The sequence below is a fragment of the Trichechus manatus genome, unplaced genomic scaffold, assembly GCF_000243295.1.
Source record: "Trichechus manatus latirostris isolate Lorelei unplaced genomic scaffold, TriManLat1.0 scaffold00048, whole genome shotgun sequence".
Taxonomy (NCBI): domain Eukaryota; kingdom Metazoa; phylum Chordata; class Mammalia; order Sirenia; family Trichechidae; genus Trichechus; species Trichechus manatus.
In genome coordinates, this window is record NW_004443984.1 from 3,789,315 (window position 1) to 3,814,620 (window position 25,306).

The 25,306-nt window shown below is 46.4% G+C and overlaps 1 protein-coding gene and 1 pseudogene across 1 annotated transcript; both read left to right on the top strand.

Annotated features, from left to right (window-relative positions):
* The first annotated feature begins 532 nt into the window (after positions 1-532).
* On the top strand, positions 533-6,691 carry STMN1 (stathmin 1). The gene is made up of 5 exons (XM_004377093.1): positions 533-639; positions 2,273-2,340; positions 2,835-3,007; positions 5,129-5,320; positions 5,706-6,691. The coding sequence occupies exons 2-5, from the start codon at positions 2,328-2,330 to the stop codon at positions 5,775-5,777; spliced, it is 450 nt and encodes a 149-aa protein (XP_004377150.1). The 5' UTR covers positions 533-639; positions 2,273-2,327; the 3' UTR covers positions 5,778-6,691.
* A 10,952-nt stretch (positions 6,692-17,643) lies between these two features.
* LOC101344866 (actin-like) overlaps positions 17,644-25,306 on the top strand; it is a 23,969-nt pseudogene continuing 16,306 nt past the window's right edge.

The window sequence follows — 25,306 nt, forward strand, 5'->3', positions numbered from 1 at the left end:
TGTTAGGGCTGAATGGGATAGGGATTATGATGATGTCACAATACAGGTGACACGCAGGTGTCCGGCGTACGGCACTGGAGGGGGGTGGGAAGGGGGCCATGAAAGGTCGTGGAGTGGCACTGTCCTGTCACAAGGGCTCGGGTGTCTTAGGTGGCGGCACGGGATGGGGGACCAGAGGGAGGACTGCTGTCCAAGTGCAGCCCTTGGGGCAATGAAGGGCACGTGGCTCGGCAGAGGCGGAGTCCAGGCTGCCACCGTCTAAGAGGTAGGGAGGGACCCCGCCCCGTCCTTTTCCTAGTGATGGAAGACCTAGTTCGGACCCACTCTGTGGCCACGGCAACGCCCGCTTCCGGAGCGAGACCAACCGCCCCAGCCCTTCGTTCACACCTGGGGAGACCCCCCCCCGCCTCTCGCATTGTCCTCCAGCCCCCTCCCAGCCTAAACTACACTTCCCGAGGTGCTCCGGGGTCCAGAGGGGCGGGGCCCCTCTTGGGTTGTGACGGGGAGGGGCCGGCACGTGCCGCCCCTCTCAGCCAATGCAGAGTCCTGCAAGGAGGTCACGTGCCGCTGTTTGGCGCTTTTGTGCGCGCCGGGGTGTGTTGGTGCTCAGAGTGTGGCCAGGCGGCTCGGACCGAGCAGGTGGGTGCAAGGCTTTCAGGAGGAGGAACGACTGAGGGCAGCGAAAGGGACGGAGCTGGCAAGAGGGGCTTGGCAGTGGCAGCGGCCCCCTGCTGGAGGCTAGCAGGCGGGGCCGCGAGCCCAAGAGGAGTTGGCGGGCGGGGGTCGCTGCGCTTTGTGTGTGATGCGGGCGGAGCAGCGGCTTTGTCCTGGCTCCCTGGGGGGCGCGGCTCTCTTGGGAAGGGGCGCGGCCAGCTGGACGAACTCGGCGGCAGCCTTGGGGTCTATCGAGGAGACAATAGGGGGCGTGGGCCTTCGTTGTCTCCCTGTCTCTGCGAACGCAGCCTCACCGGGTTACTCTTTGTCTGAAGGGGCAGGGCGGCCCCCAGGGATTAGTGGCTTTAGGGCCGAGTTGCGGGCCTCCAGCGCTGGGCCGCTTGCCCATAGTCGCAGTCGCTTTCACCCGGCGACTGAGAGGCCGCACCTGGGGGGACTGACGCCCTAAAAGAATGCTCCTGGCCGTGCTGCCGGGTGCGCGTACAGCTTGGGCGTCGACAGTTTGGGGGTGGGGGCGATGGAAGGAGGTATCTAGCCTGCTCCCAGGGAGGGGGTGTCCCGGGGTCCGCTCCACCCGCTGAGTTGCGGCGGCGGCGCCCTTGAGGTGATTTTGGCGGGAGGAGGGGGGGCGTCAGCGCGGGGGCGAGCCCGGGAAGGGCGGAGATGCCCGGGTAGGACCGTTAGCCCCTCCCATCCCTCCCCTTCCCACGCGCGCGCGCTCCGGGGTGCTGAGAGTTCCGGGAGATTCGAAAAGGCGCGGGGAGGAAGGGGGCGGGGCCAGGCGCCTGAGCTCAGGGTGAGCTTTCATTGGCTGGGGGTGGCTTGCCGCTTTTCCTCGCCTGGGCTAGGGCCACGCCCATCCTGGGGCAGGTGCTGCGTCCACTACTGTACCCCGTTTTGACGATTTAGCTGTCCCTGATTTTAATCTCTAGCAGTTGGGAATCTATGTTCTTACGATATTGCTACTAGCCTGGGATCTCTTAAGAATTATTACCTTAAAAAAGTTAATAAGGGAGTTGGGTTTTCTATGACATAAGGTAGCAAATAAAACCTAAACGTTTATAAAGCTAATTACTGCCAGCTATTAGGCAAGGAGCTTAAAGCCTAGAAACAATAGGAGTCGAACATTATTGGTTAATACTAGCTTGGGCGTTTTGTTGTCCACCGTGGCAGACACAGACAAAGCAGGGGTGGGTATTTCATTTGCACAATGAGTTTCAGACAGTGTTAAGATGGCTCCGATCTCACTGTTGTGAGTTGAATCTGGAATATCGTCTCGCTATTTGGAAAAAAAATTCAAGAGCTTATTGGAAAAAAATCCTTCAACCTTGTGGCTTAACCTCATCTAATTTTAAAGATCCAAGAGTTGTTTTTAGAGTGTGTAAGCTCGTGTTATATTCAGTTCAAATTTCCAAATATGTTTCAGTATTTTATAGATTCTCGTGATTTTCTTTCCTGGTTTATTATGTCTTATTTAATACCATGGTAGTGATTTTTCTGACACTGATTTATGTGGGTGTGGTTTGAGGTCCCTTTGTATCGATGGCATACAGAAATGCACGGAAATTGATTGCATGCTTTTGAAAATCGTTTTCAGGGTTTTCCTTACCAGTGGATTGCATAGAATATACTGCCAGTCTCTTCTGTTCACCATGGCTTCTTCTGGTAGGTAATCTATTTGGAAAAGCTGAAACTGTGATGGGCTTATAGTTTTAGAATAGGAAATGGCTCAGGTTTTAAAGATTTTCGTTTGGAACTTGTGTTTTGGTCTTATCAAAAAACCTATTTTATGAATAGGAGAATAAAGAAGAAAAGCAAGACGGTTATTGCTTGAATGTCCTGAGAGCACGTAATTTTTTCATTGTTAGGCTACTTGGCTTGGTCTAAAGCAAAACCGGAGTTTTGCACGAGAATTTCTTTTGTTTATTAAAGTGATCGTCAAATACTGATGTTGCAAAGTGATATTTATTAATCTAAAAATGCTGAGCTTTTTTTTTTGGGAGGTGGACTTCAGATAATAATTTCTTATCTATAAACTCAGTTTCTTTATCAGCCCTAATTATAGTCGTTAATTTGATTTGGTTTTTAGAAAAATTATACAATGATAGAATAGGAGACGCCCATTTTTCTGAATGCATTATAAATATGATCCACTCCAGATATCCAGGTGAAAGAACTGGAGAAGCGTGCCTCAGGTCAGGCCTTTGAGCTGATACTCAGCCCTCGTTCAAAAGAATCTGTCCCAGAATTCCCCCTTTCCCCTCCAAAGAAGAAGGATCTTTCCCTGGAGGAAATTCAGAAGAAATTAGAAGCTGCAGAAGAAAGACGCAAGGTAAACGTCAGAATTCAGAGAAAACAGGATATTTACTAACGTAATATAACAGATCAGTTTTATTTCCATACAGGAAGAAAATGGAATTGTAGCTACACAATGATTATTACTATGTGAAAGTTACATATGCCAATGCTGGAAGAAATACCAGCCGTCATTTATTACGTGCCAGCTCCTTTACTTATACTTTTCTCCTTTAATACAGTGACCCTACAAGGCAGATGTTGTCTAAGGTATGGAGATTAGAAAACAGTCTCGGGAATGAATGTTAAGTCATTTTCCCAAAGTCACGCAACTAGTTAAGTGTTGGAGCCAAAATTTAAGCCCAGGTCTGTCTTAAACCAACGCTCATACTTCTCATGCTTTCTTTGTAAAAAAAAGTAGAACGTTTGTTGGTGGGATGATTTTTTTTTTTCTTTGTCCTTTTGGTCTCTTGTCCCTTTGTGGTTTTTGTTTTAATTTTTTTGAGAGCTATACAATAAAAACATTTTAAATTGCTAGTCATGTGGTTGTGTTGCTTAACTAATATTGTGGCAGCTTTTTCCTTATCTAAGCAATTCTCTTATAAGTAGACATCTTTAAGAAGAACTAAGAAAAATCAACAACTAATTAATGTGCTTATAGAAAAATTGGGAAACAGAAAGTTATAAATAAGAAATTAAAAGTATTCATAATCGTACTTCCCAGAAATAACCACTGTTAACATTTTGGTGTATTTCCTTCTGGTCAACATTATTCTACTGATTAAGAACTTTACATAAATTACCATTTAGATCTCCTCCTTCACAACCCTGATTGGAGGGTGGGTTTGATTTTAAAGATGAGGAAACTAAGGCAGAAAAAGGTAAAGTAGTGACCAGCCTGAGACTACCCAACGAGTGAGATTTGAAGTCTAGTACGTTTAAGTGGGCTCTCACATGCGTACACAGACATATACGCATACGTAACCAGTTGCTGTCGAGACTCCTGGCAGCCCCATGTGTATCAGTAGAACAGTGCCCCATAGGGGTTTCAGTGGCTGATTTTGCAGAAAGAGGTCGCCAGACTTTCCTTCTAAGGTGCCTCTGGGTGGACTCCACCCTCTAAACTTTGGGTTAGCCAAGCTTGTTAACTGTTTGCACCACCCAGGCACTCCATACACATATATAGGCCCCTTTTTAAGCTTCTGTAGCAAGTGCCATGCACCCTTCAGTACCCTGTGTTAATGTGCATGTGCATTGACCCGTGTCAACACTGTAAACCATTTCCCCAGTAAGAGCGGCAGTGTTTGCCCTGTGCCTTGTCTCCTGCCTGCTCTCCTATGTAGTTTGCGTTCATAGAGTAAAAGGGCAACCAAAAGCTGGACAGAGGGAACTTTTTTTTAGGAATCAACCCTGGCCCTGTTGGCATTAGCCTGTGCTTTACATAGTAACTGGCTAAATATAGTGAAACTCTTATGACTGAGATTTTACAGAAAAGAATTAACAGAACCAGTGGCAGTTGTAGCAGATGCTCTGTAGTTGTCCTGGAAGTCAGTGCTTCCAAACACGTCTGAATCTGTTCGGTAACAAGCTATTCCGAGTCTCTTGTTGAAGGAGGCACACCGTGGTAACAACTCCACTGGGCTGGAAGTTGGTATGTCTTCCATAGATAAAGGCTAATACGCCTTCCCTTAAAACAGAAATCCCACTGGCTTAAATAGTAATCTCTAGAGGCTTAGTCTTAAATTTTTTATCATTCACATACTTTCCTTACCAATTATGATTAATTATTTTCATAATGACCTTGTTTTCTTTGGGTAGCCTAAAATTTTCTATGCTAAAGCTCCATTCCTAAGTGCCTATCACTTAAATCACCTTGATGCCATTAGGTAGTAAATCTTACTAGGATTTTCTTCAGGAATAATTGGGCAAGAGGTCCCTGAACAAATACGGGCAGTTTTCCAAAGTAAATACAAACACTAGAAAAGAATATGATTTTCACAGTATTTTATGGTAGGAATAATTCAGACCCTGATTTAGAAGTATTTAAAGGGACTTGATTTTCTGCCTCTTTTCAATCCTCTGATAAATTTCTGTTGTGATTTTAACTAACGCTAAGTTCGTTTCAGAGAGCCTAGCCTGTTGTAAACTCTTTTCCCAGTCTCATGAAGCTGAGGTCTTGAAGCAGCTTGCTGAAAAACGAGAGCATGAGAAAGAAGTGCTTCAGAAAGCAATAGAAGAGAACAACAACTTCAGTAAAATGGCGGAAGAGAAACTGACCCACAAAATGGAAGCCAACAAAGAGAACCGAGAGGCGCAGATGGCTGCCAAACTGGAGCGTTTGCGAGAAAAGGTTGGCTTCTCCTTGCTTTGTAGAGAGGTTAAGAGCTTAAAGTTTGAGGCACCAATGAAATGGTTTGAACTGATTCCCTTGATAAAAGGTGTTTGTGTATTTTTGTTATCAGTTGTGGGGCCTAACATGTAAAATGAGAGGTACTTTATTTTAAAATAAAATGGAATATACAATAATTTCTAATATAATTGTGTGTTCCTTTGAAGAGCAGTAGTAGGAAGTTTAGTCATTAGGTTCCACGAGTGACCCAGGAGATTCGAAGATGATGTCTTAAAACTCTTAATTACGCGATTCCCAACAGGCTCTAATACATACGTTCTGAGGGGCCATTACTTAGCAGGCTTTTTTATTTGACTGATTGTATTTACGTACTCTTTCTTTATAGGACAAGCACATCGAAGAAGTACGGAAGAACAAAGAATCCAAAGATCCTGCTGATGAGACTGAAGCCGACTAATTTGTTCTGAGAACTGACTTTCTCCCCTTCCCCTTCCTAAGTATCCAAAGACTGTACTGGCCAGTGTCATTTTTTTCCCCCCTCCTGACAAATATTCTAGAAGCTGGTAGGACTGTATAGGTAGATCCAGACCGTATGATGTTGTTTTAGGGGCTAAAGGGGAGAAACTAAAAGTGTTTGACTCTTTTTCTAAAGTGTTGAGGTCTTTCTAATGTAGCTATTTTTCTTGTTGCATCTTTTCTACTTCAGTACACTTGGTGTACTGGGTTAATGGCTAGTACTGTATTGGCTCTGTGGAAACATGTTTGTGAAAAGAGTATGTAGTGGCTTCTTTCAAAACCGTTAGATACTGAATATCTGTTCACTTTTAAATCCCAGTTCTTTCCCAGTTTTACCAGATGCTACTGTACTTGAATGGTTAATAAAACTGCACAGTGCTGTCGGTGGCAGTGACTTCTTTCTGTTCAGGTAATTATCAAGCTATAGAGACTCTCATCTATATTTGTTTCAGATGGGACCTCTGGGCTGGTGGAAACACCCAGCATCCACATTACTGCAAATTCTCTGCCCTCAGAGTTTCTTGCTCCAGAGTTGTTTGCATTGTCTTCTTCCACAATCATCGCTTTGTTTTGATGCCTTGGCCTAGATCAGCTGTTAGTATATTCTTTCAGATGTTTATTTGCAAACAAGCGTTTTTTTGTTCCCGTGTCCCTGTTAAAAGGCAGATTAAAGGCACAAATGGTATTTCTATATAACAGTTAAAATCTTAAAATCCTAGTTACAGATATTTGACAGTTTATTTGCTTTATGTTACATATTGAGGACAGGAGTGTGTCCTAATACTATTCTACCATAGAAACTATGACTTAAGAGTTAAAATATTATTAATAAAACTTTCTGTGTTGCTGTAGCAACTCCTATACAGTGATGAAAAGGAATCTTATTTTCCCAAGTAGCATTTGACTTAGATGATTAAAGTTGGCAGTGACTTCATCTTGCACCCAGATGCTATGATATTCACCCTTTTCAGAGCATTGCCTCGCCGTTCATGGAAAGCCTTTGGCAGCTTTCCTCTGCTGTTTGGGAAATAGCCTTAATTACATAAGCTTGTTTGCTTCTCCAACATCTGTATAAAAGCGCTCAGAAGCCAGGCGCTAGGTGTTTGCAGGATGACTGCCGATAACACAGTGGGTCTGCACGATGCTGATGGCATGCTCCTCTGCAGCGCTGATTTTTCCTGGATTTGGGTTTTATGGAACTTATTTATGAGGATAATAATAGCCTACCTCAACCTACCTCATTGTTAGAATTAAATGAGTTTGGTGTGTGTGTTTGTAGAGAGAACAAGCAAGCCCCTAAAGCAGGGCCTAGTGCGTATTTAGCACTATCTGTAAATAATGATCACTGTTTTCAGCAGAGGCTAGTGAGTGATCTGTTTATCCTCTTGAATTGGAAATGATTATGCAGCTTTTGTGTGCCTTGAATTGACTTCTAAATTTAACTTAGACCAGGATGATCAATTGTAGGAGCTCTGGAAAAGCTGAATTAAAAAAGTTAGGGCCACGTAGGTCAATAGAAACAAGACGAAATGTAGTTTAAACAAAAGGTCCAGACACTATCTACACAGGCAGGACAAGTGACGCTTGTGTGCGGGTACTCAGCATTATTCATCCTTGGACCCTCAGTCTCTGGCACATGCTAGATGTTAAAGCTTTGCATGGTGAGATGGTACTTACTGGTAATCTTTAATAGAAAAGCACCAGTTCTGAGTAGGTGAAACTATAAAGATGAAATTTGTGGTAATGATACTAGGTGGCCTACAGATGGCAGTAAACTTTTGCTTAAACAGGACGTGTAGGGAAGGGAACAAGGAGCCCTGGTGGTGTAATGGTTAAGCAGCTAACCAAAAGGTTGGTGGTTTGGATGTACCCAGCAGTTCCTGGGAAGAAAGGCCTGGTGATCTGAAAGGTCACAGCCTTGAAAACTTCATGGAGTGTAGTTCTGTTCTGCACATATCAGGTTGCTGTGAGTCGGAATTGACATCAACTGCTTTTTTTTTTTTTTTCTTTTGAGTTAGGGAAGGGAATAGCTCAGGAAGAAGCAAAAAAGGGTCAATATGGGCCTGAGGGAGGATAGTCCAGTTAGTTGCAACCAACACCATGAAGGGGATGTATCTTCATCCACAAAATCAGAAGCCCTGACCTTTGGAGAAGTACTTGGTCCTGGGCCTCAGTTTTTTTTTCAGATAAAACGAGAAGGTTGGGCTAAGTCAGTTATGTAACTTCTGATCCAAAATTCTTTGCATACAACTTGGAGGGAAGGAGGAATGGTGGGTAGCCATGAGCTTCTGGGGAGTGTCTGTCTGCATTCTTACCGAGGCCTGGGTGTTCTGGCGTTAGGAGTGTACCTCCACCCCAGCAGGGCCATCTTCCTGGCGGTGTTACTGTCATAGATTAGTCTTGAAAGGTCAGAGTGGTTTGACTGCAGCTTGAGGACTGTCACCAAGGAGCAAAACTCCATTCCCTTTGGCCTGAGTGGAAATGAGGCTTGTCCCTTCTTCCTGAGGCTTTTGTACTTGGATATCCGTGATTGACTGGCCTCATTAGAAAAAAGATTTGAGGGTGTGAAGGAGGCCCTTAAATGAACGTTTAACAAGCCTCTTGTATGTGCTCACAGTGAGCTATGTGCTAGAGAAGAAAAGAACGTGAAATGGGGTCTCGGCACATCGTGTGCTTACTCATGAAGCGGGGAGGAGAGTTAGAGAACTTCTACCTGAGAAAGATGTTCTCAATGCTTAATATGCACAGAATTGCAGCATACTTGGAAAACCAGCCATCTTTACTAGCTCATGGCAGACTCTCAGTCAAAGTCCCCTCTTCCTTCATTTCCTTTATCCTAAGCAGTAGAGACCCTTAGAAGGCTTTTGAACAAGGGGTAGTAGTGGTTGGTGCATGAAGCCATTTTGAGGAAGAGGAAATAGAGGTAGGTGCATGGTGAATTGACTAGAGAAAATGCTAGCGAGACCACAGCGGGAGACTGTTGGAGCCTACAGGGCTGAGGCGATGAGGGCCTGAACCAGAGGAGGGCGATGTGCTCTGGAAGGATGGATGTGACAGACACTGTACTAGAGAACTTAAACTTCCTGCTGACCATGGGAAACGGGAGAAGACATAAACCATTCCACAATTGACTGGAAAAATGGTGCCAGTAGTAAGAACTGCTGTTTAGTGAGCATTTCCAGGGTCCTCAGGACTAACTGTGAGGTAGGTGGGATTATCATCTCCATGTTACAGAGAGAGAGAACAGGTTTAGGGTGGTTATGTAGCTCACCGAAAGTCCTAAGATAGTAAGAGAGTCTAACCCCAGCCTTACTCCAGGCCCTGCACAGGGAGGGGGATGGCTCTGGCAGTTCATTGTCTCTTCTATTGTCCTAAACAATTCCCCTCCACCCCAGACCTGCACAGCAAACTCAACAAACAAGTTGAAGCCCTGAATTTCGCCAGTGCCACCCTCCTTAAAAAGGCAGTTAGTGACCATCTTTTCTTCTGGCATGCCCTTGGGTAGAGCTCCCAGTCCCCACCTACTTCATAAAGATGATCCTTTCTACTATGTTTATTATTTTTCTGGAGGGGAGTTGTGACTTCCGGTGATGTTTTAGCATGCTGTGTAAATCTGTGCTCCCAGACAACCATAACAAGCCTTACTATTAATCCAGCTGGCATATTTGCTGTTAAATTTTACTCCCCAATTCTGCATTCCCACACTAAGGATGACATGATAGCTGGGTTCCTTATAGAGGAGCTTATCCCTTTGGGTGGGAGGTTGGGTTAGGTGCTCTGGAAGTCCCCTTTCCAAATCCAAGATTAAGACCCTGTGATTCTAGGTCTTCTTTACCTGGTTAGAATGCAGACCCTCTGAGATCTCAAGGACTGCGTCTTGGACACTGAAGATTTCTCTCACTGAACTACAGTGTCCCAGAAACATCACTGGTGAGCCAAGTCTTCAGTCTCTTAAACTATCTGCCTCCTCCCTCTTAGCCCAGGTCAAACAGAAGGTCCCAAAGTGACCGTGTGACTGAGGCCTCTGCTAGAGGTATTCTGCATATAAAAAGCACAAAGGTGGCTTTCTGACTTCAGCATGCATCCATTGTAGGGTCTGTCTTAGTTATCTAGTGCTGCTGTAACAGAAATACCACACGTGAATAGCTTTAACAAAGAGAAATTTATTCTCTCACAGTTTAGGAGGCTAAAAATCCAATTTCAGAACTGGGAGCTCCTAAAAATCAAACACTTAAGCTCATTAAAAGACTTCACCAAAAGAGTGGAAAAACAACCTACAGACTGGGAAAAAATTTTTGGCTATGACAAATCCGATCAGCACCTAATCTCTAAAATCTACAAGATACTGTAAAACCTCAACAAAAAGACAACCCAATTAAAAAATGGGCAAAGAATATGAACAGGCACTTCACCAAAGGAGACATTCAGGCGGCTAACAGATACATGAGGAAATGCTCACGATCATTAGCCATTAGAGAAATGCAAATCAAAACTACAATGAGATACCGTCTCACCCCAACAAGGCTAGCATTAATCCAAAAAACACAAAATAATAAATGCTGGAGAGGTTGTGGAGAGACTGGAACACTTAAACACCCCTGGTGGGAATGTAAAATGGTACAACCATTTTGGAAATCGATTTGGCGCTTCCTTAAAAAGCTAGAAATAGAAGTACCATGTGATTCAGCAATCTCACTCCTTGGACTGTAAGAGAAATAAGAGCCATCACACGAATAGATACACACACACCCGTGTTCACTGCAGTACTGTTCACGATAGCAAAAAGATGGAAACAAGCTAGAGGTGGGGTGAATTGACTGGAGAGAGGATCCTATATTCTCTGCCCCAGGACACCAGATCTTACTGGAGGTAAATGAGGAGACCCCACAAGACCTAGCTGCTGAAATGGATAAAGGGAGAAGAAAGAGGGAGATCAGCCAACTGCCCCATCACTGCCATCTCAGCAGAATGGTGACTGAAGGAAAGACAGAGCCTCTGCAACTGCAGGCACCTTCTGGGCCTGGGGCTTCCAACCCCTGGGGCCTCTTGCTCCCCAGACTGGCAAAAGCCCCAGTTTTCACTGGGATGGGGAAATGGTGGGGATGGTAGCTCCCCACCTAGCCCGTCTTACATGCTCTCGCAGCTTTCTGTACTCTTGGCAACCCCACGTGTGCAGATTAGAACTGCACTCCATGGGGTTTTCTTGGCTGTATTCTTTACAGAAGCAGATTGCCAGGCCTTTCTTCTGTGGTGCCACTGGGTGGGTTTGAACCACCAACTTTTAGGTTCGTAGTCAAGCACAAACTGTGCCACCCAGGGATCTTCTCTGTGCTTTACAGCAGCAGCTAACATTTATTTGCATTATCTCAATGAAGCCTCAGAACAGCCTTATGAGAGTATTATGCCCATTTCACAGGTGAGAAATGAAGCAACTGAGGCTTAGATTAGGTGTTTTGCCCAAGAAGACATAACTAGCAAGTGGTGGAGTCAAGATTCACACCTGAATTTTTAACCCTCCCACTGTACTACAGCTCTTCCCGTTATCATAATTGAAACTCATTAATTGTATACGGTTATTTTTTCAAGTCTGTCTCCCCAGCCAGACCATAGGGTTCCTGAGAGCTGGAGTGTGTATGACACATTCACCACTGAAGTCCAGCACCGTGCCTGGCACATGGTGGGAGGTTATGCATGTGTGCTGAGTTAAATAATTACTAGTGGTAGGTGACTCCTGTGGCTCTGTGTGCACCCCATAGGGAGTCAACTAGATTTTCTAAAAGCAAAAGATGGCTCTGCCTTAGCTTTGCAGGGGGGTCTTCGAGGTGTCTACTCATTAAGGGCATCCTCCTAGATCCAAGAGAACTAACTGGTGGCCTGCAGCCAGAGTCTGTCTGCCAGCATTGTATTTGTTCACGTGGTATTTTAAATTGTTGAATTAGTTGACAATTTCATGTGAAAATCTGATTCCAGGCTTGTCTTGAAAAGCCAGATCTGGTAACAGTGGGACCAGATGCTATCTGGCTGTATCTGCAGGCTGTGGGCAGCTGCTGCCCCTTGAGGCGGGATGTGTGCTCTGCAGCTCTCCATCCTCTGGTACACCCACTTCTGTCCTTTATAGGACTCGTCCCGCCCCTGCCGTAGGCCTGGAGTTTGCAGTCCCTGACATGGATGACAGCCACTCCATCAGTCATTCAGTTACCAAACTTTTTTTTACATCAAAAGTCCAGTCAATGAGAAGTGAACCTCCCTCCCTGTGAGGTGTCCACTTCTCCTCCCCAGAGACCATGGGTCCCTGTGTCTCCTTCCAGAAGTATATGGGTGCCTCTACAAGGACAGTCTTCAAACACCTGCTGGCTCCTCTGATGGACCAGAAACTAGCTGAGCACTTTTTCAAAATGTAAAGACCCTTGCCCTTCGTCAGTCCTCTGAAAGTAGATTTCTAAGACTGGAGCCCAGGTGTCTTAGTCATCTAGTGCTGCTCTAATAGAAATACCACAGGTGGATGGCTTTAACGAAGAGAAGTTTATTCTCTCACAGTCCAGTAGGCTACGAGTCCAAATTCAGGGCGTCAGCTCTGGGGGAATGCTTTCTCCACTGGCTCTGGAGGAAGGTCTGTGTCATCAATCTTCCCTTGGTCGGGGAGCTTCTCTGCGCAGGAGCCTCAGGTCCGAAGGCCACGCTCTGCTCCCGGCACCGCTTTCTTTGTGGTATGAGGTTCCCATGTGTCTCTGCTCGCTTCTGTCTTTTATATCTCAAAAAAGATTGGATTAAGACACTATCTAAACTTGTAGACATGATCAGTATAACCTCATCATAGTGATAGAGTTTTCAACACATAAGGAGATCACATATAACCTCATCATAGTGATAGAGTTTATAACACGTAAGGAAATCACATCAGATTACACAATCATATACAATGCTAGGAATCATGGCCTAGTCAAGTTGACAGATATTTTCAGGGGACACAATTCAATCCATGACACCAGGTATTTAGATTTTTTAAAAGCCCAGTGTTTTCTGCTGCTCAGTCAGGCAGAGACCCCTCTACTTATGATTCAACATCCCAAACATGATTCCCGCTCTCTTGTTCCCCACAGTCTGGCGGAGATGGACAGGGAGCTTCAACTATCAAGGCCACTGCTTATCGCTGTATGGACTGTACCCTGCACAGGGGCACCCAGCCAAGGGGATGCGGAGAATGCAGCCATGTCCTTGAACCAAGGCACACGCTGCACCACCCCGGAGGAGCAGGCTCTATTTTGTACTTTACAGAAAGGCATCTGTCACTGTCCAGTACAAGGACATCTGTGCCATGATGAGGGCACAGTGAAAGGCTCCTCAGTCTGGCAGCAGGTTGGATGGCTTCCTCCAGGAGGTGATGCTTGGGCCAAGTTTGATATAGGGGTTCCAAGCAAAGAAGGCATACCTTTACCCAGTAATCCCAGCTCATCCCACCTCATCCCCCCCACCCCCACCCATGACTCCATATATTTATCAGGGGTGCCACCTACAAGGACACTTGAATCAACAACATACATCAAAAAGGCCCTGGGGAGAAATGCAGAACAGAATGTCAAATTTTCATGGACTCCAAACTTTCTGGAGCCACAGAGGCTGGATGAGCCCCCAAAACTATTGCCCTGAGATAATCTTTAAACCCTAAACCAAAAATATCCCCTGAGGTTTTCTTTAAACCAAACAACAGTTTAGCTTAACTAGCAAAGAATGTTGTCCTTGAGGACTGTGCTCTTTTAAGAATGCTATATCTTGGATCTAATTTACAACAGTAACTCGAAAGACTAGATAGGAACCTTAGGAGGCAGTGAGTTTATGTTAATGGGGGAGGAACAATTCTGAAAAGGAGGGTGAGAATGGTTGTACAACTTGAAGAATGTAATCAGTGTCATGGAATTGTATGTGTAGAAATTGTTGAATTGGTGTATGTTCTGCTGTGTGTATTTTCAACAATGACAAAAAAATTAAATAAATTTTAAAAATAAAAAAAGAAGTCCCCAGGACATGGACTGGGGTAGAAGGAGGGGTCCAGCCAGAAGCCAGACCAGTGTGGCAGGCAGGGGGCTGTCGAATTGACTGGCTTGGTATCCAGAGGGACTTACCTGCAGAAGAAGGACAGAGACATTTCTTCTGGAAAGTCTCCTGAGAGCGTCTACAAAGCCAGAGTTCATCTCTCAGCGGCCTGAATCAGTGCTAACAATGTGCAGTGCACAGGCCACTGCCAGTCCACAAAGTGTTACTGATTTGCACCGAGATAAGTACAGAAAACGAAAGTAAGCATTTAGAAACGTTTACAGCTATTTGACAAGGACTTTTGAATTCACTGAGGGAGAAATATGTGGCAGTCTGCTTCCGTAAAGATTACCCATAAAACCTGACTCCTAGCGACCCTATAGGACAGAGTAGAACTGCCCCCATAGAGTTTCCAAGGCTGAAATCCTTACAGAAGCAGACTGCCACATCTTTCTTCTGTGGAGTGGCTGGGGGGTTCAAACTGCCAACCTTTTGGTTAGCAGCTGAGTGCTTTAACCACTGTGACACCAGGGCTCCTCCTCCATAAAGATTATAGCCTTGGAAACCGGGGCAGTTCTACTCTGTCCTGTAGGGTTGCTAAGAGTAGGAATTGACTTGATGGCAATGGATGTTTTTGAATCTGCTATTAAAAAAAAGTCGGGACTAGTAGTTTGTATCTATTTTTTATTTACTTTTTTTTTTTTTTAGTAACTTCTTTTTTTCAAAAATGTGAGTTCTTGGCAGATTGAAAATTAAAAAACTAAAATGAATTCATTTGAGCAGCATTGGCCTTAGTGTTGACCTGTGGGTTGCCCAAAGCCTCGAAGGCTTCTGGGGAAATAGGCACCTAATTGAAGAGCTTGATTACATTAAATGTTTAGCTTGATTTCTCCAAACTGTTGAGTGAAAATTTGCTGCAGACGATGGAGTGAGCAGAGGCCCCCGGCTCCCTTATAGAGAGGAGTGGAGGGGTGGAGGGATGGGTACCCTCCATGGGAGGGGACCGAGGCATTGGGCTGCCTGGGCCTGGGACAGGACCAAGGGGCTCACCCTGAGCAGGGCCAGCCCAGGTGCCTGGGGCAAGATGCGAGGCCTGGAGGCGTTCTGTTTAGAGGCCCAGCAGGTCTTCCTTCTGACTCAGGCGTGGGAGGCGTTTGTTTAGAATTCCTGGAATGTCAGCTACAGCTGGAAGGCCCTCTGTTGCCAGACATCTACCCTCTAGGTTTAGAAAAGAAACTTGAGGCCAGAGAAAGAGGACTGGTCAAGGTGACAGCCAGTTATTGGTGGTGAGGTCCCAAATACAGGCCTTCCAATTCCCTGGCGGAAGGCAGGGCAGAGTACCGAATGGAAAGGTCACAGATTTTGGAGTCACACAGCACAGGATTCAAGTTCAATTAGCTCTAGAGGGCCTCGGGCATCCATACCCGAATCTGTAAAATGGGGATTATCCCAACTAAGGGATGACTGTAAAGGGCCTAGTAAAGGGCACATTGGGGGGTGAGCAGGACAGGTCAGTCCCCTGCCCCTGCCTGCCTAGTGGTCTCCCACTGGCTACAGGGATCTTCCCAGCCACCCTGGGAATCTGGCATATCCCCCCTCCTATGGATGAGGGGACAGGAGAAAATCAGACACTGTCCCCCAGACTGAGAACAGGGGGCTCATAACCCACTGTGCCAGCCCATCTAAGCATCTCCCTCCAAAATTAGCCTTGGCTCTGTACTTGACTCTTCTGCCAACTCTTTGTCGTTTCTGGGACTCAGAAAGTTTATAAAATTAGGGGGTTAAACCAGAGGAGCTCAAAAGTCCATTTTGGGTAGGAGGTACTAAAGTTTAGATGCTATAAATTTCTATATCTTTTCTAGAAGGGCCAAACTCCCAGCATGTCAGACTCGGCTGCCCTGGATTACTAGGCCATCTATTTTCGTGTTGTCTCTTTCTGTCCTTTCTAGCTCCCTCCTGCTTCTCTCTCTCTCTTTTTTTTTTTTTTTTTTTTTTTTTTTATGGCTAAGATTCTTTGAGCTCTTACTATTTTCCATGCATTTTTACATATTTCATTTTATTGAATCCTTAAAATGACATTTTGAAGTAAATACTATTTTTATCCCATTTTACAGAAGAAGAAACTGAGGTTCAGAGAGGTTAAGTCACTTACACATAGCTGGTCAGTGGCACAATCAGCAGGCTGCTCTGTCAACACCATTCCCCAAAGAGTCAGGTCCCATTCTGGCCTGGATTCAGCGGGTTCAATATGGCAGGTGCCTGTGCTCACCTCCTCTCTCCTGTTTTCCCTACATGGTATCTGACTCCTGCCCCAGAGGTGCTCCTGTTGGCATGATTGCCTGGGCAGTCCGGGAAGGGGGTTGGATGTTGGTAGGAAGATGATCATTCCTTGGTTCGAGTTTCTACTTGTGCCTTAGACATCATGTTCCCCACCCTTAATCTACCTCTCCCTTCTCTTTAGATGACCAAGAGCTGAAGGTCCTCTATGAGATTACCCAAAACAGCCCAACCATCCGTCTAACAAATACATATCAAGTCCACCTACATGCCAGGCACAGTAGTAGGCCCTGGAGATACAACTGTGAACAAGGCAGACAAGGCTCCTGACCTCATGGAGTTTATGGAGTTTATATTCTGGTAGAGCAGACAGAGAGAGAAAAAGATTATAATGTATGCTAGGGAGGAAATGAAAAGGGGTGATGTAATAGACGCCGGCAGGGGTGAGGAAGCCTCTACACATAAGGACGGCAGGGAGCAGTGTGTTCATGGTAGGGAGAACAGCTAGTGCAAAGACCCAGAGGCAGGATCCAGCTGGTGTGAGGAGGGTGGTCAGGCTCCAGCCAAGCAGGGCCCGTGGGCCAGGGTGAGGGGTTTGCATTCTCTGCTTTAAGCAGAGAATGGTGTGATTGGGTTATGTTATCAAGGATCCTTCGGCTCACCTACTTTGGACACATTATGAGGAAAGATCAATCACTCGGAAAGGACGTCATGTTTAGTCGAGTGTCAGCAAATAAGAAGGAAACCCTCAGTGAGCTGGACTGACACGATAGCCTCAACAATGGACTCAAACCTGCCAACAATCATGAAGATGGGGCAGGACTGGGCAACATTTCATTCTGTTATACAGAAGGCTGCCATGAGTCAAAGTCACTCAGTGTAAACTTATAACAACCTGCCTAGTCCCTTCTTCCATCCATTGCCTTTTTCCCACTCTCCTTTTTTTCCTACCTGGAATGGAGACACAATACCTAGTGGTACAGCAGCCATCTTGGTAGAAGCCACATAATAAGACAGCTAGAGCAGAGAGAGAGAGAGATGGAGCCTGGGTCCTTGATTCTATGAATGAGCTGGCCTGCCAGTCTTGGACTGCCTACCACCCAGGTCGCCCTTGTGGGAGGTAAATTAATCCTTTTACTTGTTTAAGCTGCTGTTTTGTGGATTTTCATTTCCTATTGATGAATGCAGTCATAACTGATGGAGTCATGTTGAGTTTGAGATTTAGAAGGAGGATTTTGGGTCTAAAGGAGGGAAAGGGAGTTAACTGCATGCACCAAGTTAACCAAGCAGAATTCAGTCATTTATTCATTCATACGAGATATATTTATTGAGGACCTACTATGCGCCAAGCGTCTATTCTAGGTGCTGAGAATTCAACAATGAATAAAATAGACAAAAGTCCCTACCCTTGAGGAGTTTATATGCTGGTGTAATCTGGAAGTCAGGACTGACTTCTGGGCTTTTGCATTTTTGATCCCAAAGGTAGTAGGATTGGAAGTATGAACAGGTAACAGGAGTGGGATGTGGTGTCCCACAGCCCTCTTCACCCATCCGTTATGTTAGTAATCAAAATGGTCTACATATTTTTTAGTGTTTTCTATGAGCCAGGCACTATGCTGCTGATCGTACATGCATTCTTTTCTATGAGGGAGGTGTTATTAGGATCCTCATTTTACAGGAAGATTAAGAAAGCAGCTCCAGTCACAGCTAATAAGTGGCTGTACCAGGATTTGAACCCAGGCTTTCTGACTGCAGAACCTCCTCTGCACTGCCCCTCTGGGCAGCCTCCTGACTCCCTTTCCCTGCACCTCTCTTTGTCATTGACAAAAATTTCCTGCTTTTCCCTTTCTCTTGCTTTGGACAGGAACTGTGTCTCTTGTTCATTTTTGTGTTCCAGGACCTAACACAGCACCTGGCACCCTTCATTCATTCATCCACTTCAAGACTCTTTCTCTGTACTGAGTGCTGGAAATAGAGGACAAGTCACAGAACAAGATACACAGCCCAGGAGGGAGACAGGCAATTAACAGCTAATACAATGTGTAACCACAGGGGACGATGTTGTTGTCAGTTGCCATTGAGTCTCCTCCTACTTAGGGCGGCCTTGTGTCTAACAGAAAGAAACGTTGCCCAGTCCTTTGCCATCTTCATGATCATCGTTACGCTTGAATCCATTGTTGTGGCTGTTGTGTCAACCCATCTCATTGAGGGTTTCCCTTGTCCTTTTCTATCTATTGGTCTTTCCTGCTGATGTAGCCAAAGTAAGCGAGCTGAAGTCTTGCCATCCTCACTTCTAAGGAGCTTTCTGGTTGTATTTCTTCTATTACTGATTTGTTTGTTCTTCTGGCAGTCCATGGTATATTCAATATTCTTCACCAACACCACAATTCAAATGCTTCAATTCTTCGTCTGTCTTCCTTTTTCATTGTCCAGCTTTTGCATACATGAAGCAATTGAAAAGACCATGGCTTAGGTTAGGCACACCTTAGTCATCAAAGTGACATCTTTGCTTTTTAAAACTTTAAAGAGGTTTTTTTTTTGTAACAGATTTGCCCAGTGCAATACATCATTCAATTTCTTGACTGTTGCTTCCATGGACATTGACTGTTGATCCAAGTAGAATGAAATCATTGAGAACTTCAACTTCTTCATTTATCATGATGGGTTTATTGGTCCAGTTGTGAAGGAACCATAGAAGCACAGAAAGGGCAACCAATTCAGACCAGGGAGGGCTTCCTGGAAGAGGTGACAACTGAGCTGAGTCATGAAGGAGAAGTAGGTGTTGAACAGGTGAAAAAGCAGGAGGGGTTGTTTCAGCCAAGTGGAGGTGTCATTTGGGGGTGGCTGGGCTATGGGTTGGGGGCGGAGTATGGAGACATGAGGTTGGGAGGCCATGCAAGGTCTTGTCATCCAGGGCAAGAAGTGTGGACTTGATTCAGTAGGCTCTGGGAACTGCCAATGAGTGGTGAATTGGGTTGGGTCCAGGCACTCCATAAATATATGTTGATGTAATGAACACGTGAAAGATGAAAGATAACTATGGAGTTCCATGCATGTGTCCTTTGGGGAGGGGGTGGACAGTGGACAGTGGACAGACAAGCTAACCAACCACCTCTCCCCTCCTTCTCCACAACTCCCCTGCTCGGGCCACCGCCATCACTTGCTGGGATCTTCATAGTAGCCTCCACACTAGTCTCCCTGCTTCTGCCCTTGCCCCTCTGTAGTGTGTTCTCCATAGGAATCCAGAGTGGTCCTTAAAAATGTAAGTCAGGTTCCCCAACCCTGTGCTCTGCCCAATGCCTTTGCCACCTCAACTACGTCAAAGTGGAAGAAGAAATTGCTATAGTCATTCGTCATTGACAATGACTGGAGAGCAATCAGAGGGGATCCGTGGAGCACATGAGCAGAGCTTGCTTTATTGGGAATGATGCCCCCAGAGTATCATGGTAAACTGGGACAGGACAGCTACGTCAGTGATAGGCTCAGAGTAAGAGCAGTGTCCTGACCCAGAAGTGCCCCACTGAACTAGGCTGACATGTAGAAAAATTCAGCACCATACCTTCTACTACAAGATTTATGTTGCCCAAGAATACCCTCTTCTCCTTACCAAATGACGCCTGAACTCTAAGACCAAATAGAGAGAGAAGATGACCCAGATCAGGATGGAGACCTTCAACACCCACTGGGTGTGCTGCCGCTCAGGCATGCATCCCTGCTTGCCACTGTTCATACGTACAGGGTCATTATGGGCTCTGGAGTAGTGCCACCCATACGGTGCCCATTAATGAGGGTGACACTCTGCCCCATGCCAGCATCTGGACTTGACTGACCATAACTTGGGAGACTACCTTATGAAGATCCTGACAAAAAGAGGTTATAGCTTCACGACCACAGCTGAGAGGGACACAATGTGACATGGAGAAGAAGTTGTGCTATGTCACCGTGGACCTAGAACAGGAGGTGGCTACTGCTGCATGGTCCTCCTTCTCCCTGGAGAAGGGCTGTGAGCTTCTGGATGATCAGGAGGTCATTGTCGGCAAGGAGAGTTTCAGGTGTTCAGAGCGTCTTCCTCAGCCTTCTTTCCCAGGGTTGGAATCCTGTGGCATTTCATGAATCCACTTCCAACTCAGTCCTGAAATGTGATGTGGGTATCCATAAAAGGACCTGAGTGCCCACACGGCATTGCTGGTTCCACCATGTACCCTGGTGTTGCTGACAGAATACAGAAGATATCACTGCATTAGCAATGGAAATGAAGAGGGTGGTTCCTCTGACACCAGGAATTCTGGGTTGGTGACTTCCTTGCTGGCTGCTCCCTCCACCTTCCAGCAGACATAGCCATCAGTAAGCAGGAGGATGATGCATTGGGCCCACCTCGTCCACTGAAAATGCCCCTGAATGATGCAACTGCTTAGCATTAGCCCCATGAAGTTAGTTCACAAGCATAAAGTTGCAAAATATAGTCACTTATGCTGGCGCCTTGCAATGGAAACAAGCCTTTGAGAAGAAAATTGTCTTTGAAGCCTGTCCCTGATATTAAGATAAATATCACACTGAATTGTACAATTAAGTAATTAATTAAATGTAAATCAGAGCATGTGGTGCCTTGGGTGGTGCAAATGGTTATGCGTTTGACTACTAGATGAAAGGTTGGTGGTTTGAACCCACTCAGAGGTGCTTCAGAAGACAGCCCTGGCGGTCTGCTTTCAAAAAGTCACAACTATGAAAATCCTATGGAACCGTTCTACTCTGCACACATGCGGTTGCCATGAGTTGGAAACAACTCGACGGCAACAAGTCAGAGCATGTAATCCCACTGCTCAACGCCTCCCCCCACTCCCACGTGGCTCCCCAGAGCCCCAAGCATAAAATCTAATGTCCTCCCCATGGTCTGAAGGCCCACAGGACCCCTGCTGTCCCTCTGACCTCATTGCCTCTGCTCTCCCCACTGCATTCCTCAACATGCCGCCAAAGCCTTGCTTCAGAGCTTCTGTACTTGTTCCCTCTGATAATCACACATTCTTATCCGCAGCAAGGCCCAGCTTGCTGACCTGCTCTAAAGTAGTGCCTCCCTGCTCCCAATGTCACTCCCTGTTTCCTTCCCACCCATTGCTATCGAGTCCATTCCGACTCATAGCGACCCTATAGGACAGCAGATTGCCACATCTTTCTTCCGAGGAGCTTCTGTTGGGTTCAAACCACCAACCTTTCAGTTAGCAACTGAGCACTTAACCACTGCACCGCCAGGGCTCCTCCTTATTTCCTTGCCCTGCTGCATTTCTCTTCACTATACTGTGGGAGAAAAACCTGGCAGTCTGCTCTGGTAAAGATTACAGCCTAGAAAAACCTATGGGCAGTCCTACTCTGCCACATGAGGTCGCTATAAGTCAGAATCGGCCTGATGGCACCTAACAGCAACAATATGTATTCATATATACAGTATTTTCTTTCCCCCTATTAGAAGATAAGCTTCAGAAGGGTGGAGACTGAGCCTTTCCTACTTGCAGCTGTGTCCCTGCCACTGATGATAGGGCCCAGCACACAGTAGGTGAGGTACTCAATCAATACTTAGTGAAGGACGGATGCCTGGCTGACTACTCTGTGTGGCCTGTAACCAGGAGTTGCCCTCCCTACAATCACATGGTCTCTTCGTCTCCAGCTTCGTGGTGCTGCGTCTCCCACTAGCTGTCAGGGGATGAGTGGAAATTTCCACTTAGAAGCAGGACAGTTGCATTCCCTGGGCTGCTCTAGAGGGGCTGAGAGGAAATTTCCACAGCCACAGGCCACGTCTGGCAGTGGGGAAGTGAAGTGGCCGGGGAGTCCAGGGAGGGGCTGGGGTTGCTCATGGACATCTGTACCAGACTGTTTACAGATCTGCAGATGTGGGTTTATCTCCTCAGCTCACACTAGGAGCCCAGCTGGCTGGGGCATAGAACATCCTAGAACCCAAGAGCCAGAATAATTTTTAGCCATCATCAAGTTTAATCTCCTTTTACAGACGGAGACACCCAGAGAGGGGAAACAATTTGTCCAAGGTCACACAACAAGTTAGTGACGGAGACTAGAACAATTTGTCCAAGATCACACAGCAAGTTAGTGACAGAGACTCAGACTCACTGCACTCACCTGGATTTCTGCCTCTCTTCTTCCTTCATTCCTTCTTGCCTTCCCTCCTTCCCTTCCCTTCCCCCTGTCCTCCAACTAACATTTCCCAGTCCTTACTTTGGGCCAGCTCAGTACCCAAGGCACTGGATTCCTGAGGCGACCTTGCTGCCACCTCCTGCTATCCGACCTCAGAGCTGCCCGCCCTTCTCCACATACCATTGTCCCTGCCAACTTAGATAAACATTACAATCACCAAGCTAGCTTTCAGAAATCTTGACTCCCCAGTTGCTCCCCATTCCAACTAAATCACAATGTCTGGGGGTGGGTCCAGATATCAGTATTTTTTAAAGATCCTTAGGTGATTATACTGGCAGCAAAGATTAGGAACCACTGTCTTAGCTTTTGGAAGCCTTGATTAATGGCACCTCCACCTCCCGTCTCTTAGCTCCTGGGCTGCAGATTGCCTGTTTGTTTGTTTTTTCTCCCCCAGATCTACTTTCTAGACTCCATGGGCCTGGACCCCAGAAGGACAGACTCCAGTTGAGCAATCCTATCTCCCTCCTGCTCCTGCCATTTGCCCAACCCTGGGACCTCCAGTCTGCCTAGATTGCCTGGTCTGACCTGTCTCACCATCATCAGAAACTTAATAAATATTTGCTATTGATGACGGCAATGACCTTGAGCTTGATGAACAGCCTGGCCAAGAGGACCCTTAACAGGGAAAAAAGAGAAGGGCTTTGGGGCCTATCAGACTTGGATTCTAATAGCACCCAGTTCTGTTTGCTGTGTCTGAGCCTCAGTTTACTCATCTGTGAAACAGGGATGGGGAAAGTGGGGAGATAGAAGGTGGGGGTGAAAATGCCTACTTGGTAGTTTGTCTTAAGGATCAGAGATACTACATATGTAAAGAGCCAGGCAGCCGGCCAACTAGCAGCTCTGGGAGTAGGCAGCCCTTGACCCAATGGCAGGGGACATTCCCACCAGTAGGAAGTGGATCCCTAGGAAGGAAAATGGGGGTGAGACTTCTGAAAAGGACTTGCCCCAAGAAGCCTTCCTCCCAGGGCAGGGCAACCACAGCAGAGAGGCTAAAGGTGATGGGGGCTGCAGAAGCCAAGGGGGTGGGAGGTAGTAAGGGGCAGCTGGAGAGTGCGGCCCCCTGTCTGGGAATGCAGGGGGAGGGCCACGATGGGGAGTTCTCCTGGGAACTCACGAAAATTCCCCATTAAGACAGAATCAGCTTGCCCAGAGGTGCAAAAGCCCAATTACTACCACACCAGTTAACGATCATCCCTGCACTAACCTCTTCCTCCTTCTGTGGCTGTAACCCTGGGGGAGCCAGAGCGGGAGAACAAGGTGGGAAAATAGTAAGCTGATCACAGCCTCACATCCACCCCATCCATTTCCATTTCCAGCCAGAGGCCTGCTGAGCTGCAAGGGAGGAGAAGCTTTACACTGAATAGAAGATGGGAAGTTTGATAATGAGACTGTGCTTGTACACCTGAGAGGTGAAAGCTACAGGAGCATTTCAAACAGAGGCAGGAGGAGTGTCCAGAAGAGCTAAAGCAGCTTTGTCATAAAAGGGGAGTTCCTGGTGGTGCAGATGGATAGGGGGCTCAGCCAATAACTAAAAGGTTGGAGGTCCGAGTCCACCCAGAGATACCTCAGAAGAAAGGCCTGGAGATGTGCTTCCAAAAAATCAGCCATTGAAAACCCTATGGATACCTCCATGAAAATAAATATATAAACAAATAAACAATCAATTTAAAAAGAAAAAAAAACCCTATGGAGCACTCTGACACACATGGGGTTGCCGTGAGCCAGAGTCAACTCGAGGGCAACTGGTATGGTATGGTGGCAAGGAAGAAGCAAGGCTGCCTGGTCAGGCTTGTTCAATAACTGATTCTCCTGGTATTTTTATCATGAAGCCGTGGGTATTGATGGGATTGCTGACAAATACTTGTGCAGCCTTGGTAAAGCCCTTTCTTTCTGTGGGCCTCAGTTTTTCTAGCTGTGAAATGCTTCTGCCCTCGAAGGGCCCTGCTAGACTTTGCCAATCTGTAAAAAGAACCAAGGCCTGTCAGTTCCAGGCAGGAATATTGAACGGATCCTGACTCCAGAATGTGAAACAAACCCCAGGCCTCAGATAGTGAGGGAGCAAGTCTGAAAAATGATCTCTTCTGTATAGTGAAGAAATTTAAAAAATTAAATTTGACTTCCGGGCAACATGGCGCTATAGTCAGAAGCACCACGCCATCCCTCCACAACAAACATCAGAAAAACTAAGTCAAACAGAGTCACACGTCAATCCTGAAACCCTAAGCATCAAATGAAGAGATAAAGAACTCAGCCAAGCACTGAAGGGAATAAGAAACTGACCGATAACAGAGCGTGAGGAGAGATACATGCAGAGGTCCCCTATCAGCTACCGCAGCATGGATCTGCCATCTTGGACTCCTATTGGGGATCAGCAAACAGGAGGTACGAGAAAGCAGCTTCACGGAGCTTCCAGCAGGAGACAGAACAACCAGTAATCCACGATATAGGTTTTCCGGCCCCTCATCCTTCTTCACCCCCATTTAGCCTTCTCTGCTTCCTGCAGCTATATAGCCTATTGGCCAGAAGCACGAGCTTCCCCCCAGTGCCGCTTGGATTCCACCTGCCCGCACTGGCCGGCTCCCTGAGTGCCATTTGTTGGCTGCTGGTGTCGCTTTTTTCAGCTTCTTTAGATTTCTTCCTTACCTCTCACAACTTCCCCCTCCTTTCTCTCAAATACCTGGCTCCGTGCACCATCTTTGCTTCTTCCTGAAAGGCTGCAAAACGCCGCTGCACTGTGAAACTGCTTCCCGGCCCGTGCCACCAAGCTGGTGGGACCCCCAGGGCTTTTTTGTTTGTTTGTTCATTCTGATTTGTTCTGGGTTTTTTTGTTTGTTTTCTTTTTCATTTCTCAGCTTGGGAGCCCTTCTAGCCAGGCAGTACCATGCGGCTTGGAAGCTAGTCCCTTACTCTGTGCAGATGCATAGGGACATCCCTGGGGGCATTTCTTTTTTCTTTTTTTTT

Bases quoted from the DNA above. Each gene is read 5' to 3' on its own strand.
- STMN1 (XM_004377093.1), top strand. The intron at 3,008-5,128 runs GTAAACGTCAGA...CTCTTTTCCCAG, and splicing joins CTGCAGAAGAAAGACGCAAG to TCTCATGAAGCTGAGGTCTT. The intron at 5,321-5,705 runs GTTGGCTTCTCC...CTTTCTTTATAG, and splicing joins TGGAGCGTTTGCGAGAAAAG to GACAAGCACATCGAAGAAGT.